Source organism: Pteronotus mesoamericanus, unplaced genomic scaffold, assembly GCF_021234165.1.
Source record: "Pteronotus mesoamericanus isolate MK-2021 breed Mesoamerican mustached bat unplaced genomic scaffold, CSHL_Meso_final contig_20, whole genome shotgun sequence".
In the NCBI taxonomy this organism is placed as follows: domain Eukaryota; kingdom Metazoa; phylum Chordata; class Mammalia; order Chiroptera; family Mormoopidae; genus Pteronotus; species Pteronotus mesoamericanus.
Window position 1 is genome coordinate 9,447,419 of NW_026555085.1, and position 16,804 is coordinate 9,464,222.

At 36.0% G+C, this 16,804-nt stretch overlaps 1 protein-coding gene across 1 annotated transcript in view; it reads right to left on the reverse strand.

Annotated features, from left to right (window-relative positions):
* The window catches only part of KIF6 (kinesin family member 6), a 408,870-nt gene that overhangs the window by 192,059 nt on the left and 200,007 nt on the right, over positions 1–16,804 (reverse strand). Inside the window, exon 11 of the mRNA XM_054570213.1 lies at positions 587–692. Within this exon, the coding sequence (XP_054426188.1) occupies positions 587–692 (106 nt within the window). The remainder of the gene's footprint in view (positions 1–586; positions 693–16,804) is intronic.

Consider the following 16,804-nt stretch of genomic DNA (forward strand, 5'->3'; position numbering starts at 1 on the left):
CTCCATAACCCCAAACCACTTTTAAAAATAACATTTACCACGTATTGTAAATATTCCTTATATGTTCTCCATGACTTACTTATCAGCTGTGCCTTCCTTAAGCCTGGCTCATAGCAGACTCACAACACACATGCAGTATCTTAAAGAAGTATGCCAAATTATAAGTGAGGTAGAAGTAAAGGTTAATGATAGTCTCACTATATCATCACCAAAGGTAAAACCTAACGCAGAGAAAACCCAAGGATTTACATGGAATAAATCAAAACTACTAAAAAAAAATGAAAGATACAATTCTCTTGATTTAGTTTGAACTTAAATGGTTTTTGAACATGGACCTATTCTGTGTAGAAGGTAGAGATTCCTAGCAAAAGAATTAGAAGTCTATGGTCTGAGCTTATTCATTGGCAAGTAACAGACAAACACTGAAGAAATTCAATGACAATCACAGCCTTGGTTTGAAGATTATCCTGTTCTGGCTATGTGAACATGGGTCCTAACTTTTTAAGAGGTGGTCAACTAGGTAAGCTTTATGGCAGTTTGAACATAGCAGATGATGGCTTTTACTAGAGGAAATGCTCATATTTACCTTTAAATGATTAAAACAGTGATGAATTTTACGCATATCAGCGCCAATCTCTAGTCTGCTCTCTGGATCCTGGTCTTCCAAAAAGGATGTTATTAGTTTTTCCAGCCTAAAAATACATAATGTATGAGAAGCAACTATGAACTAGGAACTTAAATTCTAATAGCATTATTTGCTTGGTTAACATTTGAAGTACAGAATATTCATGTAAATATATATTTATGAAAATATAGTTATCTGAATGATTTGACTACAAATATTAAGGGGGAAAGAAAGAGCAAATCTGAAATTATGCTATTAATTTCCAATAAATTTCCTATGCAGCTTTCAATGCAAGAATTATTTGATTTCTACAAAACATACATTCTAGCCAAGCTGAATTTCTATGCCCCTGTGCCTACCTACAACATTTTTAGAGAAAGTAATGAAAAAGTTTATTAGTTTCATTAAAAATTCATGCTACTTAGCATCAGCAATAACCTCAATGATGCTGCACAACACATTTCATCATTTCTGGTTGACTTATATTCTTCACAGTGGCTATTCTAAATCTTCCCACAGTTGCCAAGCTTACCCACTACCCTTTCACTCTTTGTCAACAGTGTAGCTTCTCACTAGACTGAGAATGCCAAAGCTCTCAGAAGTGCGCTCCTTTGGTTTCCTTTCCTTTCATCTCAGAGTGATTCTGCCTCGCCACTCTGGGCTCTTCCTTCTGCTCCATATTTTGGATAATATCCATGCTCCTTCTCATGATCAACATCTCCCTTTGGGCTCTCTTCATGCTTCTGCCAGGGTTACCTGATTAATTCCCTCCTTATCACCTCTCCATACTGAATCTTTCCCCTCTGCTTATAATGATTTTCATGTTTTTCCTATTCTAAAATAGAACAAAATAGAACACAAAACACCTCCCTTTGGAGGGACTATCCAACCACTCTATTCTGAAGTCCTATTTTAGTTTTTAGCTTTATGTGTTCTTCCTACAGTCTACATTGTGTTATATAGTCTGTGTGCCACCTTGGCTCCCCCATTAGTTTATAAGCATCATGAGGCAATTCTGGCTCTTACTCATTTTGTGTTCTCTCTTCCTCACCCAGTATGTAGAGCAGTGCATGCATTAGATTCTCAATACAAGTTATTAATTAGTTAATGGATTCATTAACCATTAATGGAAACAATTCCATGGAAACCATTCTCCTCTCTGTTGAGATGGAACTCTTCATAAGGAAGGTGTAAAGATAACCATCAGTAGCTAAGATACTAAGTATCATAATAGGACAGCAGCATATCTTTCTCACATTATTATGAAAATATATGCATACTTTCAGCATCTTTTTTTAACTGTATATGTGTCCCTTCCACTGTTACTATCAGCCCATTCAAACATAATGATTTCTATCATATAGCAGGTTTGGATTTTGCTTTTTTCTCTTCCTATAGTCTGTGACATGTAATAGTTTATATTTACAAATGTGAGACAATTTATGTTGTTATTTTAAGTAGTTTTTTTCAGGTCGAAGAGTACTTGTCATCTGTGCGGTTTGCTGATTGACAGCACATTTCTTTGTAGAACAGAACTTCAAACCACTGCACAATAGAGATTCATTTCTGATACAAAGATTTTTATATAAAATATTATAAAATAAATTTGTGAAAAATACAAATACAGATGTGAAAACATTAAAAAGTTAACAGATTCCTCCCTTTCCCCTCCCTCACCACGTCTCCCATCTCCTTTTTTAAAAAAGACTTTATTTATTTATTTTGAGAGAGAGGAGAAGGAAGGGAGAAAGAGAGGGTGAGAAACATTGATAAGAGAGATGTTGATTAGTTGCCGCTCGCATGCTCCCAACTGGGGACTTGGCCTGCAACCCAGGCATGTGCTCCAACTGGGACCTGAACTGGCGACCTTTTGGTTTACAGGCTGGTGCTTAATCTACTGAGCCATACCAGCCAGGGCATCCCATCTTCTTTATTCACTCTCAATATCTTGGGGAATCCACTGTTAAAAGCTGAAATAAGTTCTTTTAGCTCTTAATGAAGCAGATACCTATATCCATGTTTGTAGATTTTATTTGTTTTTACAAAAATTAAGTCATACTATGAGTAGTGTTCTGCATCATTATTTTCCTAAACAATTTATAGCAAATACTCCATGTCAGTACATATATAGTGGAGCTATTTCATTTTTTATGACTACATAATATTCCACAGTGTGGGTCTATTGATCCTCTCCTGATGGACGTGGAGGTGACACATTTGTAGTTGCTACTTTCCTCTGTAAGCCATGAGGAAACCTGGATCTACAATTCTCCCTTAATAAGGCTTCCAAAACAGTATGTTTATCTACTAGTATTTTTTTCTGAACACTTGGAAGCCATTCTAGAACTTTGAAAATCACCATTAGTTCTAGGATATACCTATTTTCTGGAGTAAAAGTATATTGTGGTTTCTAGTGTTCATAAAGTTTCCCACAGACAATTTTAGGTTAGAAGCAACTGTTGATCAATTCTTTCTTCTTGCTTTTTCTTTAGGAAATAAGTTCTTCTGTATAGTTTGATCATAAAGTAGATATTCTAGGAAACATTCCATGAAAGAGGGCTTAAGTGGAATCCTAGTTCACAAGAAAGCATTCTAAGACACAAGCCTGCTGACTAGCTGATCACTCAGCATTCTTGGGCTTTGGCTATTCTGTCAAGGCTCATGTCTCCCAAAATGATAATACAGGATATAAGGGCGACCAGAAGAAAAACATCTTCCTAAATGAAAGAACTGGATTGCTTTACCCTTTCTGGGACTTGACTAGTCTGTTGGTCTGCTACAAAACCAAGAAGAAAAATCAGGCCTTTGACAAGAAATGTTTTTTTCAGTGCTTAAGGCTACAGGCCCCTTTAGACAACAAAAATGCCTGGTCTTTCCTTTGTACATTTGATGTATTGTTGAATTTATTTTCTTACTGACCAAGGACTTGGTCTAATAATTAAAGTGTAAAAAAAAATACATAATTCAGATATTTTCAATATACTTCTCTGGTAGTTAAGAGTGAACAACTGACCCCAAATTTCCTGCATTTTCCTATCTCCAAAAATAGCTCCCAAGCTCATACCCAGTCACTGCTCCCACCAAGGGGGCTCTGGCTGCCAGAACCCTGAGGGGTGGAGAAGAATTTTTTGCAGAACAGGCTTTCTAAGGAGGTCAAGTGAGTACAATAAAATCTGTTCTTTAGGAAAATCCCAAGTAAACAAAAAACTTGATTTTTTCTCTATTTTCACTCTGGAAAAAGAAGGAAGAGAAGGACCCTCAGAGAGGAGTAAAAATAAATGTATACCATCTTGTTCTAGTTCATATGGGCAGAAAAGATCACAGATAATCCACACATGACTGAACAGATGACTGAACGGATGTTGGGTGACTGGGGGCTGTTTCATGACTACATGCATCTCCACCACACTGACTGCATGTAGCCTGGCTCAGCTACTCTATTGTATTATAGATTTGGTACCTGCTTACATCTTAAGAATTGGCCATATTTCCTTATATGTGTTTTACCCCCTGGAGACTCCTGTATTTCTCTTTCTGCTCTCAGTATTTCTTTGCCCAAAAGTGAAGTTTTGTTCGCAGCCATATTTTTGTGGCATTTACATTTAATACTGTGAATAAAAAGGAAAAGCAAGTTAATAATCACTAATAATAGCTAATATTATTTGAGCAAGCACTAAATACTAGATTCTGTTCTGTGCCTTTGAATACATCATTTCTTTTATCCTCACAAGTAGATGAGATAATTACTATTATTATCCTCATATAATGGGTCAAGAAACGGAAGTACACAGGGGTTAAATAGCTCACTGAAAGTCATCGTATAGCTAGCAAACGGCGGAGCTGGATTCAAACTCAGGTAGGCTGGCTTTCAAACCCAAGTTTTTAAGAACTATATTTATCACACTATATAGCAAGTTACTAAATTTGTTTAGATATCATGTTGGGCAATGTGTTTATAAAAGTGAACACCATACCTACTAAAATTCTTTGAGGAGGTAAATAGGTGACTAGAAAAGCAGGAAATAACTAAGTAGCAATTGCTTGGATCTTAACAAGGCCACTGACCACCATGATTTATAATAGTAAAAGATGTTAGAAGAGAATCAGAATGTCCCATATTAGAAAATTAATTAATTATAGCATAGTTATGTACTGAGTTAAGTAACTATTTAAAATGGTGGTGAAGAGAGAGGTATATGTGTATTCATTGACATTAAAAATACTTACACTATTATGATATGTTGACAATGAATCCTTTAACAGGGATTCTGCAAGTACCCTGTAACATTCAAAATGACAGAAGGGAAGAAATTAAAAAAAAAAGGAAGGAGAGAAGGAAGGAATGAAGGAAGAAAGGAAGGGAGAGGAGGAGGGAGGGAAGGAGGGAGGCAGGGAAGAAGGGGAGGAAGCATAGCAATCCTGAGACTTTTGCCCAGTTGCCCTTGGTTCAAGAATATTTATTATCTCTCTGTGAAAAGAGACACTGGTGATCCAAACTGAACTTGTTCTTTTGTAATATTTTTATGATTATGTTACATTTAACCATTTATTAAATTAAGTTCACTGTTTATACATTGAGTGTGATTATGTTTTCATTATTCTGAAATAATCCTTGATTCTAAAAATATTTTAAAAACATGTTCCTGTTAGCATTAGGTTCTAAAAATGGGCTAGAAGCCATATCTCTCTGGTACTGATTGTGGGTAAAGTAAGAGAACAGGGAATGGGACATCAGTATGAAATAGCATATCTGAACTGGGGCATGGAAGCCTTGGCTGCTTCCCAACCACTGGGGTAACTATGGGGGTGTGCCCCAGGGAGTGGGGGTGGAGTATGCCCTTGCAATTGGGGGACAGAGTAACAGAAATGCCCCACAGTACAAGATTACTCCAGGGAATTTGCTAAAAACAGACTGGTCAGTGAAAAGTAATGGGACTTTGTCCCCTGATCTGGAGCTGGAAAGTAAGTTGAATAAAAAAAAAAATAGCTCAGTTGGTGGGGCAGGGCTGTTCTGTGGTAGAGTCATGGAAGTGCCTGTTATCTCTGAGCTGATGGTCCGTAGTGCATCTGACTTCTCATGGTTCTGGGATGGGAGTAGGCAACTCATTCCAAAGAGCAAGGAAAGAATTCTGATTTAAGAGCCTAACTGCTATCAACTATACCAAGAAGTATTAAAATCTGCCTGACCCCTACCAATCATTTAGCCATGAAAGATGACTCCATCAAGGATGGGTTGTCTCTGACAGAGTTAAACAATGGGGACAATGACAAACTATAATTAGGCATTAACAAGAGCAAATTTCTCAAAAAGAGCTGGATAAAGATATAATAGTGATAAAGATATAACAGAAAGCTTGCTTATTCTTAATGTCCTGGAATACTATAATTAAATAGGAAGAATGAGCAAATAGTTACAAAATTTAAACTGATCAGGGTAGAGAGGAGGTGTGGCTGTTATTAGGTTGAATAATCTCAACTAGTAAGTAATTTACCACCAAATATGGGCCACAAATTTATCATCTGCAAAATGTGCAAAGTAATACCACCTCTAAACTCTTTAGCTCTATGAAATAAGATAACACAAGGAACAAAAGGAGGGTACTTACTACCTGGCCCATTAATGCCTTACTATTCAATGGCATTAATGTGTGAACAGGGGGCCAACCTAATAGGCATCACCTGGGAGCCTCTTGGAAACATAAAATCACAGGCTCAATCTCAGATCTACTAGACCATAATTTAGGCCCCACCCAGACCGGCCGAATCTGCATTTAAACAGCAGCCCTGGGTTTAACAGCTGCATTTAAACAGCAGCAGAACCACTGCTCTTCACAGTGATTCATCTTCGAGAAACATTATAAGGTAGCCTGTTGTTGAATGTTGAGTCAAGAACATATACGCATCTTTTCAGTCCTGGAGTAGACATGCTTGGATGGTCTACTGTGTCTTGGCCACTGTGCTAATGATTTTGCATGTTTTTTTAATTTAAGTGGAAAAAGAATTAAAGAGAACCATCACAGTTATATTTTCAATAACTGCCTTCTCCTAATTATTTAATTATTACTTTATTGAACATCCATTACACATTAGGCCTCTCACATGTACTTTGTTATTCATCTGTACAATAAACCTATAAATTATTTTCTCTCTATAGGTGAGGACAGGAAACCTCAGAGAAGTAATTTGCATATTGTTACAAATTTAGGGAATCAAAAACACTGGGATTTAAAAACAGGTCTTTTGAATCAGGAACCCACACTCTCTCCACACAAAGCCTCTCAATTCCAAAAAATGTCTTTCATTTTGTCATAATCCCTGATACACTAAATTTATATTTTTGGCTCATAACTTTCTTGCACAATATTAAAGAAAACAATTAAAGATGCAAACAATAAGGTCAACAAGATCATCAAATAAATTTCATGTCTGGCATCTCAAAGTAAAGAAACTTAATAGGATACAATAATGGGGGTTCTTGAGACCCAGTAGTGGGAGGGCAAAGGAAGGCCTTATTTTGACTTTGCTAATATGATGGGCTCCTTTAAAACACAGTGTTGCCATAACATGTAATTTACAAAAGGAAAGTTCAGATAAGAACAATAAATTCACAATTTATGATTAACTACAATCCACAGGACACAAAAAACTGAAGGCTGAGATTGTGCCAATAGAACTACAACCAAAGGAAACTATACAAATATTTTTCAGGGTCATTAGTTTCACGTTTATTTTTTGTTAGATTCTGCTGAAAGAATGATTCCCAACTGATGTAAAGGTAGTTACTTCAAGATTTTTTTCTTTTAGAAATCTCTGGTCTGTGACAAGTATTATATACAATGTACACTCCCCTAGCTCTAACCAGGAAGTGAAAGACGTGGCCCCTCATGTGCAAGGAATTGAGTTCAATGTCAGCCACTTTGTTGGAATGAGCTCTTTTTACTATCAGTAGGAGGCCAGAAAGTTACGGTTTTGGTGATGTAGAGGAAATTCCTACAGAGTTTCCCTTCAAGATTTATCTTAGTAATGCATATTTCCTCTACTTCCACAAAAGCACAGTTATGTAGTGCCTCAAATGCAGAGTTGCACAACTGCTTGATATAGTGTTTTGAAACAGCAAATGTGAAAACTTCAAATCCAAGTCTAAATGGGTTTGCCTCTTTAATGGTGAAGATACTGCTTACTTAGAGGGAATGCATATGTGGCCAAGTACTTCAGTTTATGGAAACTTAAAAACTATTTTGAAATAATTTTTAAATAAACTAAAACAACTTTAAAGCTATAAAGACCTTTTTAAAATTGTTTTTCAAATACTGTTGTCTCCATTTTCCTGCCACCATTCCCTGCAACCCCCACCTACCACCCCCAATCCTACCCCCTTTTGGCTTTGTCTATTTTTAAAAGCTCTTTTATAATGTAACAATGGAGACTTTTGAAAAGTTATAAATATTAATCCTGATTTTGTCAATCCAGATAGTCATATATCCAATTTACTTAAAGGCATATACATCTTGATATGATTGAACATTTTAACTTCAGTAGACACAGAAAGTCTCACTGGTTTAGAACAAATGTAAATAAGAGATGAAAATAACATAAATTAATCAATTCATCAATATTAATAATTCCCTCTTTAAATTCTACATGTATCTTTTGAGCTCTTTGTTTGCTATAGGCAAACGTTATGTTATTTGTGCTCATTAACACAATTCCATAGTAAGTAAGAAACTGACTTACAAGGAAGAGATTGGTGGTATGGTAGGATGGGGGTGGGGAAGCTAGTTGGTGAACAGGATAGGTGGTGGCAGAGAAATATAAACGATTCAGAAAGGTAGCTATGACAGTCAATAGAAACAAGACAGAAAATGCTTCCTTTCATTATGACAGAGGTGGAAGGAGTTATGAGAGGAGTTAGACTGTGTTAAAGCTTACAGGAGTGTGCAGTCAAGAGATAGATTCCCAGGGAAAAGAATGGAAGAAAGAATTAGATTATAGAATGTGGAGAAACTACCAGGAGAGCCCCTCTGAGGAGAACATTGAGGATAGTGAGCAGATCAAGGGGAGCAGAAGAAGAAAGGCAAGAAGGGAGGGGGTGGTAAGAGGAGAGAAGAGGAAGGCAGACCACAGGTGGATATAATCAGGGCATACCTATGGAATAAAAATGTATTGGCAAATTTGGAGAAATAGGGCCAGTTAGAAACGGACTGGGCTCTACCACAGCTATATACCCCTATGGTTAAAGTTTCCCAACTATAGACTTTCCTTCATTAATTTGAAGGAGTAGTAAAACCTTTATCCACCTTTTGTGCCCACTCTCTGAATTCTTTTACTGTGATTCTGACTTGTATGAAATTATATTTGTGGGAACATTAAACTTTAGAGGTAAACATTTCTCAGCCGGTTCCATTAGCAAAAATTCTAAAAAACAGCCTTGGTTTATATACAAAAATGTGGAATACACACATACACACACACACATACACACACATATTTAATTAGACAGAAAACTTATAAAAGTTTTAAAAGAGAGTTCAAAAGATTTGTTATATAAAAATACGAAGTAAACCCTTGTGAGTATGTTCCCATTTGATAAATAATTTACTTTATTCTATCTTACAAAAATAGTATATAGGTGTTTGGAACCGTGTATGCGTAATAGTAAACCTAAAGCAAATTTATGTAAATTGAATTATACAATATCATCAAGTTCTGTATTAAGTTGGAGATGTATTCACAAGGTAAAGAAAAAGACTCTAAGATGCAATAAAATCACAATAAAAAATACTGGAACCATAATAAATTAAATGTTTTTTTAAATGACCAGTATATTATTAAAACAATGATGCAGGACCTATATAAAGAAAAATCCAAATCTGGAACAGGAACAAAGAGGAAAAGAACATACTGGGAGGCTTATCAAGCTTCTGAGTGGAAAGATACAGGACTTCCTAAATTCATCAATAAGAGTTAAAATAAATTCAATAAAAGTCCCAATGCATTTTTCCTGAAAAAAATTGCATATATACATATAACTAAAATATTCTGTATATCTTTTGCAAGGTTAATGGCCTCCAAATCCCCCCAAATCTATGCTGGACACCATAGAACATTTGTTTGGAGAAGTAGGTATATATTGATATGAGATGATGTCAAAACTGAGTTAAAAAACAGGTTAAAAAACAGAAAGTAAAGTATGAATTCATTTTGAGTAAAATACATATTATATGTAATCATTGACTACATATTTATATGTAGTCACTGAAAACTTTGAAAGATTACAACCAAATAATTGTTCTCTCAGTACTAGAATTACAAGTTATTTTTCTTTTTCTTTACTCATTATCACTTTTCCACAATGAACATGAATTGTTTGTAAAACAGAAAATTGTAAAAGTCCTACAACTCTCATGTCAACATGTTAAAAATGGATAAAACTCTAAAACTTAATTTATAACAATTCAAGTTACTTTCCTTGAAGATAGAGCTCTGGGAGAAAGATATACCTTATTTGTTATTAGGGCCTTGAAATAGAATTCAGTTAAAAGGCAAAGTCATTGCTCTGTTGCTTCTAGATAGGTTTGATTTGTTGATATGATCTAATTAGTTATTTTACGGTCCTGATTACAGTGGTTAGTGGCTATTGCTGCATTTGTTTATCCATCCTCTGAGCAAGCTATCAGGAACCTGGTGTTAGATGTTGCCATGATTTATTATTTCCATAAGTGCACATTTTCACACTGTGGGGTTTCTTCACATGGCATTAACCATATAAAATTGTAATTAGAACAAACATTTGTTTCAGGAAGTCTTTAAAAATGTCCACCTCCAGGTATATGCAAACTTTTCCTCTGAAACAGTTATTGAGGAAAGTGAGAAATACAAATATTCCTGGTTGTGATGAAGGGTCACATTCCTTCTTTTAAAATAATTCCCTGGAGGTCAAAACCCTCCCAAAGCTAAAAGCATTAATATTGAGAAAGCATTAAATAACTGGAAGAATGAAAGCGTATATTCATGCTTTCATACTCAAGGCTCTAACTGAGAATCAAATGCTTGGACTTCTGATGGAAGCACTGTGGAGGTCAAAAGAATCCACTGTGCCAACCACGACCCAATACTTGGAATTGCCATTCATACCTCATCCTTTTGTTAATCTGCTTTAGATATTCATCCATTTTGCCCATTAGAATGCAAAGCACTTAAATTTTAGGAGAATAAAATAATCATTAAAGCACAGAGACAGACATGATATGGACACAAGCCTTTTAAATCATATTAGATAACTATGTCTTAAGAACTCAAATGCTTCCATAAATTACCCCAGGATAATTAACACAAGCTGTAGACCACGCTTTTAGTTTTAGTCTTAATATCTTCAAAATGTAGTGTTGGGACCAAAAACACTTTGTACTGAAGTGGAGAAACCTCATCTGTAATGAATTATATCTCATGAATGATTTCAGAGATCTGATTTTTATAAAATAAGAGAGCATTAGCCATTAATGGCCCCTGGGATATTTAATCCACAATGTTTAGGTTATTGCTTTACAGCCAGCCATTATTAGAAGCTGGGATAAGCGTGCCTAGGATCCAAGAGATGTGAATTCAGAATGTTAGCAGATAATCTGTCAATTTTTAAAAAACATTGTCCGGTTAACATGGGCCTCCCCTCTTCAGGTGGTGTGAATTAACCTTATGTTATAGGCATTCATGCACGTGTCTCTTTTACAAGATTGAAACTCACTAAAGCCAGAATGTCACTAATTCTTCTTTATAATCCCCACCCTGCCAGCCCAGCAGCAAGCAGCTCATTTTGTTTAATGCCCTGATGTGGGCCGAGGACAGAGGCTTTATGTGCCTCTGAGGAAGGTAGCCTTTTAGGGGCATTTTGCAGAAGTCACTGCCTGTGCATTTTCTCATTCAAGTCAGACCCTCTAAGATTTCCTGCCTTTGAACAGATCTGAGCAGTAGCAAACAGGAATAGAAATAGCTGAAGCAATGAAAATACTACTGCACACATTCTTGAGGTTGTGTAACTGCAGTAGGAAGTCTCTGCACATTAAAAGTTTGATTGGGGGCACTTAGGGACTTGGAAGATAAGTTGTCGTTACAGCAAAAATATAGATCAGCATTCAAACCAGAAAGCATGGCCAGTGTGGGTGCAGAGGGGCAGCTACTGGAATCAGGAGACAAGGCAGAACCAGAATCATGAAGGAAAAAGTACCTAAGTCAGAATTAGAAGAAACCCTAGGGGAGAATCCACAGCTAAATCTAGACCTGCAGAGTAAGTTATTACAAACCTATATATTATTCTCAAGGAATATTTACAAAAGTGAGTTTAAGTCATAGAGTGATTTTTTTATAAAAGAATACTGAGAATGCTAGAACCTAAATATCAAATAGCAACCTTATAGAAACTCTGAGTAAGCTTTGCTTCCTAAACTCTTCGAGGAAGACATACTCAAGAGGTTCAACGCCCAGCTCAGCCAAGAGAAAAGTTCTGCTTAGCACCTGGAGAGGCGCCTGAGGCAGCTATGGGCAGGACAGGGTCACCTGAGAGTCCCCAAAGAATAAGTAATGTCCTGTGATTACGAGGCCAGCATGAGGTGATCCCCAGCCATCTCAGCTTCTAGTTGTGTGACATATGCAATGGAAACCATATAAGAACATGTTTCTGTGAAATCAGTGATACTGACTGAAGCAAACAAAAAATCCCGTACATTTCTGTTCTTCTTCTTTGGCTGATAACAATGAAGAATGAAGGAATGAACTTTGGAAAAGTTAGTTATTTGACTCAAATGATGGCTAATAAGAATAATTAGGATCTGTCCCTGTGTTTCTTAGTAACTACCTCATAGGTTAGTGGCCCCATGATTACTTGAACTATGAGGAATTTCATTATTGGCATCAACTCTTGAGTTTTATCAGCTGTGGTTACTTCTACATAAACTGTCTCATATGAAAACAAGCACTGGTTAATATATTTCGAATACACCAAAAATGAACCAGCAGCAGTGAATAGATGTTTACTTTATGGCCCTGTTCTCTGTGTTATTCAGAAGCCAATCCCTTAGGATGGAAAGGGGAATATATTGCCCCACAAGTCCTTTCCTTGTCTCTTATCAGACATTCCAAAACCGTTTTTATATGGTATTACCAGAGTGAATGAACAGCGGTGAAGAAAACCCAGAGTTCTAGATAGACCTTAGTTTCAGATAATGAACAAGACAGAAAAATCAAGCGAATCTAGAACACTGCTTCCATTTGCCCTGCGAACTCCTTAGAAGCAGGATTCAGGTTTAAGTCATCACTGTGAAGCTCACATCTTTGTGGCTCAAGGGCAGGAAAGGAGTAGCTCTGGAGACAGACAAAACAGAATTCAAATTCTGACTCCGTATCTCATCTTGCTAGCTGAATATTATCTGCCTCATGAAGTTACTGTGGAATTTTTCACCAGACTATGTATATAAAAATGTAATGCAATACCTATTGGTAAGGGCTTAATAAATGGCATTTATTTTTGTGATAACTATTACTACATGAGTAATTTAGTTATAACTTATGGAAAATACAAGTTAACTTACTGTATCTTTAACGTATTTAAAATATTGTTATTTTGTTTGATAAGAAAATTTTGCACTATACATGCAGAAAGTTTAGAACATACAGCATAAAAATGTTACTCCAATCCTGGAAACCCAAGATAATACTGTGGAATTTTTATGTTTATTCTTTCAGGCTTGTTTGTAAGCATATCTACATATATGTGCATATATGCATGCATATAAATGCTTTTTTTGTTGTAAAAGTAACAAAATATATAGTTTGGAAATGTTCCCAGGTCAATATCATATATATAGGTTTTCATTTACAGTGACACTTGCTACATTATATTCCACTGAATGAATATATCACAATCTAATTCTGTTTTATAAGTGGTATGATAAATATCTTCACATGTACATCTTTGTGTCCTTATGGACAGGTTGGTAGAAGTTAAATTTCTGAGCCAAAAAGTATAGCCATTTAAGAAGTCTGTATGCTTTTCAAAGCTGTTCAGCAAGGGGGTACAAAGTAAAAATTATACATGGGATTTGCTCAGATCTCAGGACCATGCTTCCCTGCCTCTTACCCCCAACTGGCCCTGTCTGCTCTACCTGCAGTGTTAGAGCTCACCAGCACGGGCTATCATCATCCTTCTTATTCTTATCAAGCCAATCACAAAAAAAAATCACATCTCATTTTAATTTGCATTTCTTCAATAATGAGCAATTTTCATTTCTTGGTGTCGCTTATTTCCTCCAAACTTATATGTAAAGAGAACAAAAAAGAGGGAGATGTAGGAAGAAGGGGAAACATGCAAATTTCAATTGGGGGTTTCAGATTAACTAGAAAAGTCAATATTTGGCACTGTGCTCTGCCCAGCACCTGCTAGTTGACTGATATGGAAAGCACACTGATAAGGAAAGCAGTTGAAAAGCACTAATATTAGGAGGGGGGCTATGAACAAGGAGAAATGTGATATTTCCCAACAAGCTGAAGAATTTGTATGTGAAGCAAAAGCTACCTTGACATTAATGATGACAAATTTTTGAGACAGTGGCAAAAGTCATCATCGGTATGCTCAGTTAATAATAAACACAGAGAAAACCACTAGGAAAATTGGGCTGCAAGAATGAAGACTACTCTGAGATACAGAGTATAGAATATCCCGTTTTGAGTCATCATGGAGATTCACTCCTTGGAGGTAGGTGACTCATACTAGGATGGGTTGTTTGTAGGCCAGCAGCAGGACAGGGCTGCCTTGGGGATGACCGCCTCTTGCCTGCTGGTATGTAAAGTTGGGCAGAAAAGAAGCACTTCTCCCAGAGAGCCTGTGAATGTCAGAGAGAAGTGCTCCTATGCATGGCAGGCATCCTGAGTAGGAAACAGGTCTACATGAGGCATCTTGAATTTTATTTTGGTGCGCCTTTGTCGGGAGTTGAATATATTCTGTGAACTTGGACTTACATATTATTTAGGGATAATTCTCTATTATGTTGTGCCAAGAAGGATCTGTCAAACTACCATTTTTTGATAGGTGTAAAGTACAAAGAGGTAGAAATTTCCCCAATGTTTAGCTGAATACAATGATAATCATGGTCTCATAGCCTAATGAATGACACAAACTGTCCTTGTTCCATTTTGGGACATTAATTTTATCAGCACTAGGATGTCCTTTAATGGGATTCTTTAAGATAAAGAGTTTTGAATTTTCTCACTAGTTGTCAGTTCTTTACCTAAATATCATGAGGTGGGTATCTATGTAACTTGGTAACTTTTCTGAGAGTTCTTAAATTGGCTTTGATATTCTGTATGGATAATTCTTGGAGCAGGTCACTTTTTTGCATTTTATTTAAAAAGCTTATCTCTACAGACAGATATTTGACTAACTAATCTTCCTTTTAAGTCCTTACCCCTCCTGGTTTTTACTGCCCATTTTTCTTAATCTTTATTTTTTTATTATTATCTTTTTATAAATCATGTTTATTCTATTACAGTTGTCTCAATTTTTCCTCCTTTATCCCCCTCCATCCATCCCACCCCTACCCCCCACTCCCACAGTCAATTCCCACTCTGTTGTCCATGTACACGGGTCATTCATACATGTTCTTTGTCTAGTCCCTTCTCCTTCTTTCCACCATTGTCCTCTTTCCCCATCCCCTCTGGTCACTTTCAGTCAGCTCCATGTTTCCGTGCCTGTGGTTTATTTTATTCATTAATTTATTTTGTTGAATAGGGTCCACTTACAGGTGAGATCATATGGTATTTGTCTTTCATCAACTGGCTTATTTCACTTAGCTTAATATTCTCCACTTCCATCCATGTCACAAAAAGTAGGAGTTCCATCTCTCTCTCTTTCTTTCTTAAATGTAGATTGATTTTATTTATTTATTTTCAAATGTCAAAGTTAATTATAAAATATTTTAAAAAGTTTAAAACCATTATAAAGTCTCAGCAATTAAACCACCATGACACCAGCATAGAAATAATCAAGTAGCTCAATGAAATATAATGAGCATTCTAGAGACAAACATATATATCTGATTAATATATGTATGATTAAGTTGATATTTCAAATCAATTGGTAAAATAAGGCTTATTCAACAAATAAGGTGCATGGACCACTTTAACTTTAAATAAAACAAATCTAGAGCCCTATTTCACACATTATACAAGAAATATTCAGGTGAGTTAAAATTCAGTATGTGAATCTAAGGAGTTTTAGAAGAAAATAGAACTAATATTTTTCATGACCTGAAGTAATATATTCAACCCCAGAAGCTAAAAAGTAAATATTGACAATATGACTATATTAAACATTTAACTATACAGTAATATACATATAAAAAAAGTTAAAGAACAAGGAATAGAATAGAAAAGTACTTGCAACACATCTAAACATGATTAATAGGTTTTTTGTTTCTTGCTTTTTTTTTTTTTAGGGAAAAAAGCTCTACAAACCTTTAATCAATAAATGGATAAAGAATACCAAAAAGTCATTTAAAGCTTTTTTTTTAAATAATGGAAATAGGCAAGAAATATACTAAAACTGGTTTAGTTTCAACATATAGTAAAGGAACAATTAAAATAACATCATTGTCACAATCAGATTAATGAGTATTAAAAATATTGGTAATATCAAGTATTGGCAACTCTGAAAGGAACTGGGTATTCATAGAAACTTTTTCTTCATCTTAAAGTAGTCCCTTTAGCATACTTTGCAGTGCTGGTTTGGTGGAGATGTATTCTTTCAGCCTCCTTTTGTCTGGGAAACTCCGTATTTCGCCTTCCATTTTAATTGAGAGCCTTGCTGGGTAGAGCAGTCTTGGCTGCAGGCCTTTGCTTTTCATTACTTGGGATATTTCTTGCCATTCCCTTCTGGCTTGCAGTGTTTCTGTTGAGAAGTCAGGTGCTAGCTGTATTGGGGCTCCCTTTTATGTTACTACCTCTTTCTTCCTTGCTTGCTTTAGGATTCTCTGTTTGTTTTTGGTATTTGCCATTTTAATGATGATGTATCTTGGAGTGGGCCTCACTGGGTTCTGCTGGAATGGGACCCTCTGTGCTTCCTGGACTTGTGTGACTTTTTCTCTCCTCCAATCAGGGAAGTTTTCCATTATGACTTTTTCAAACAGGTTTCCT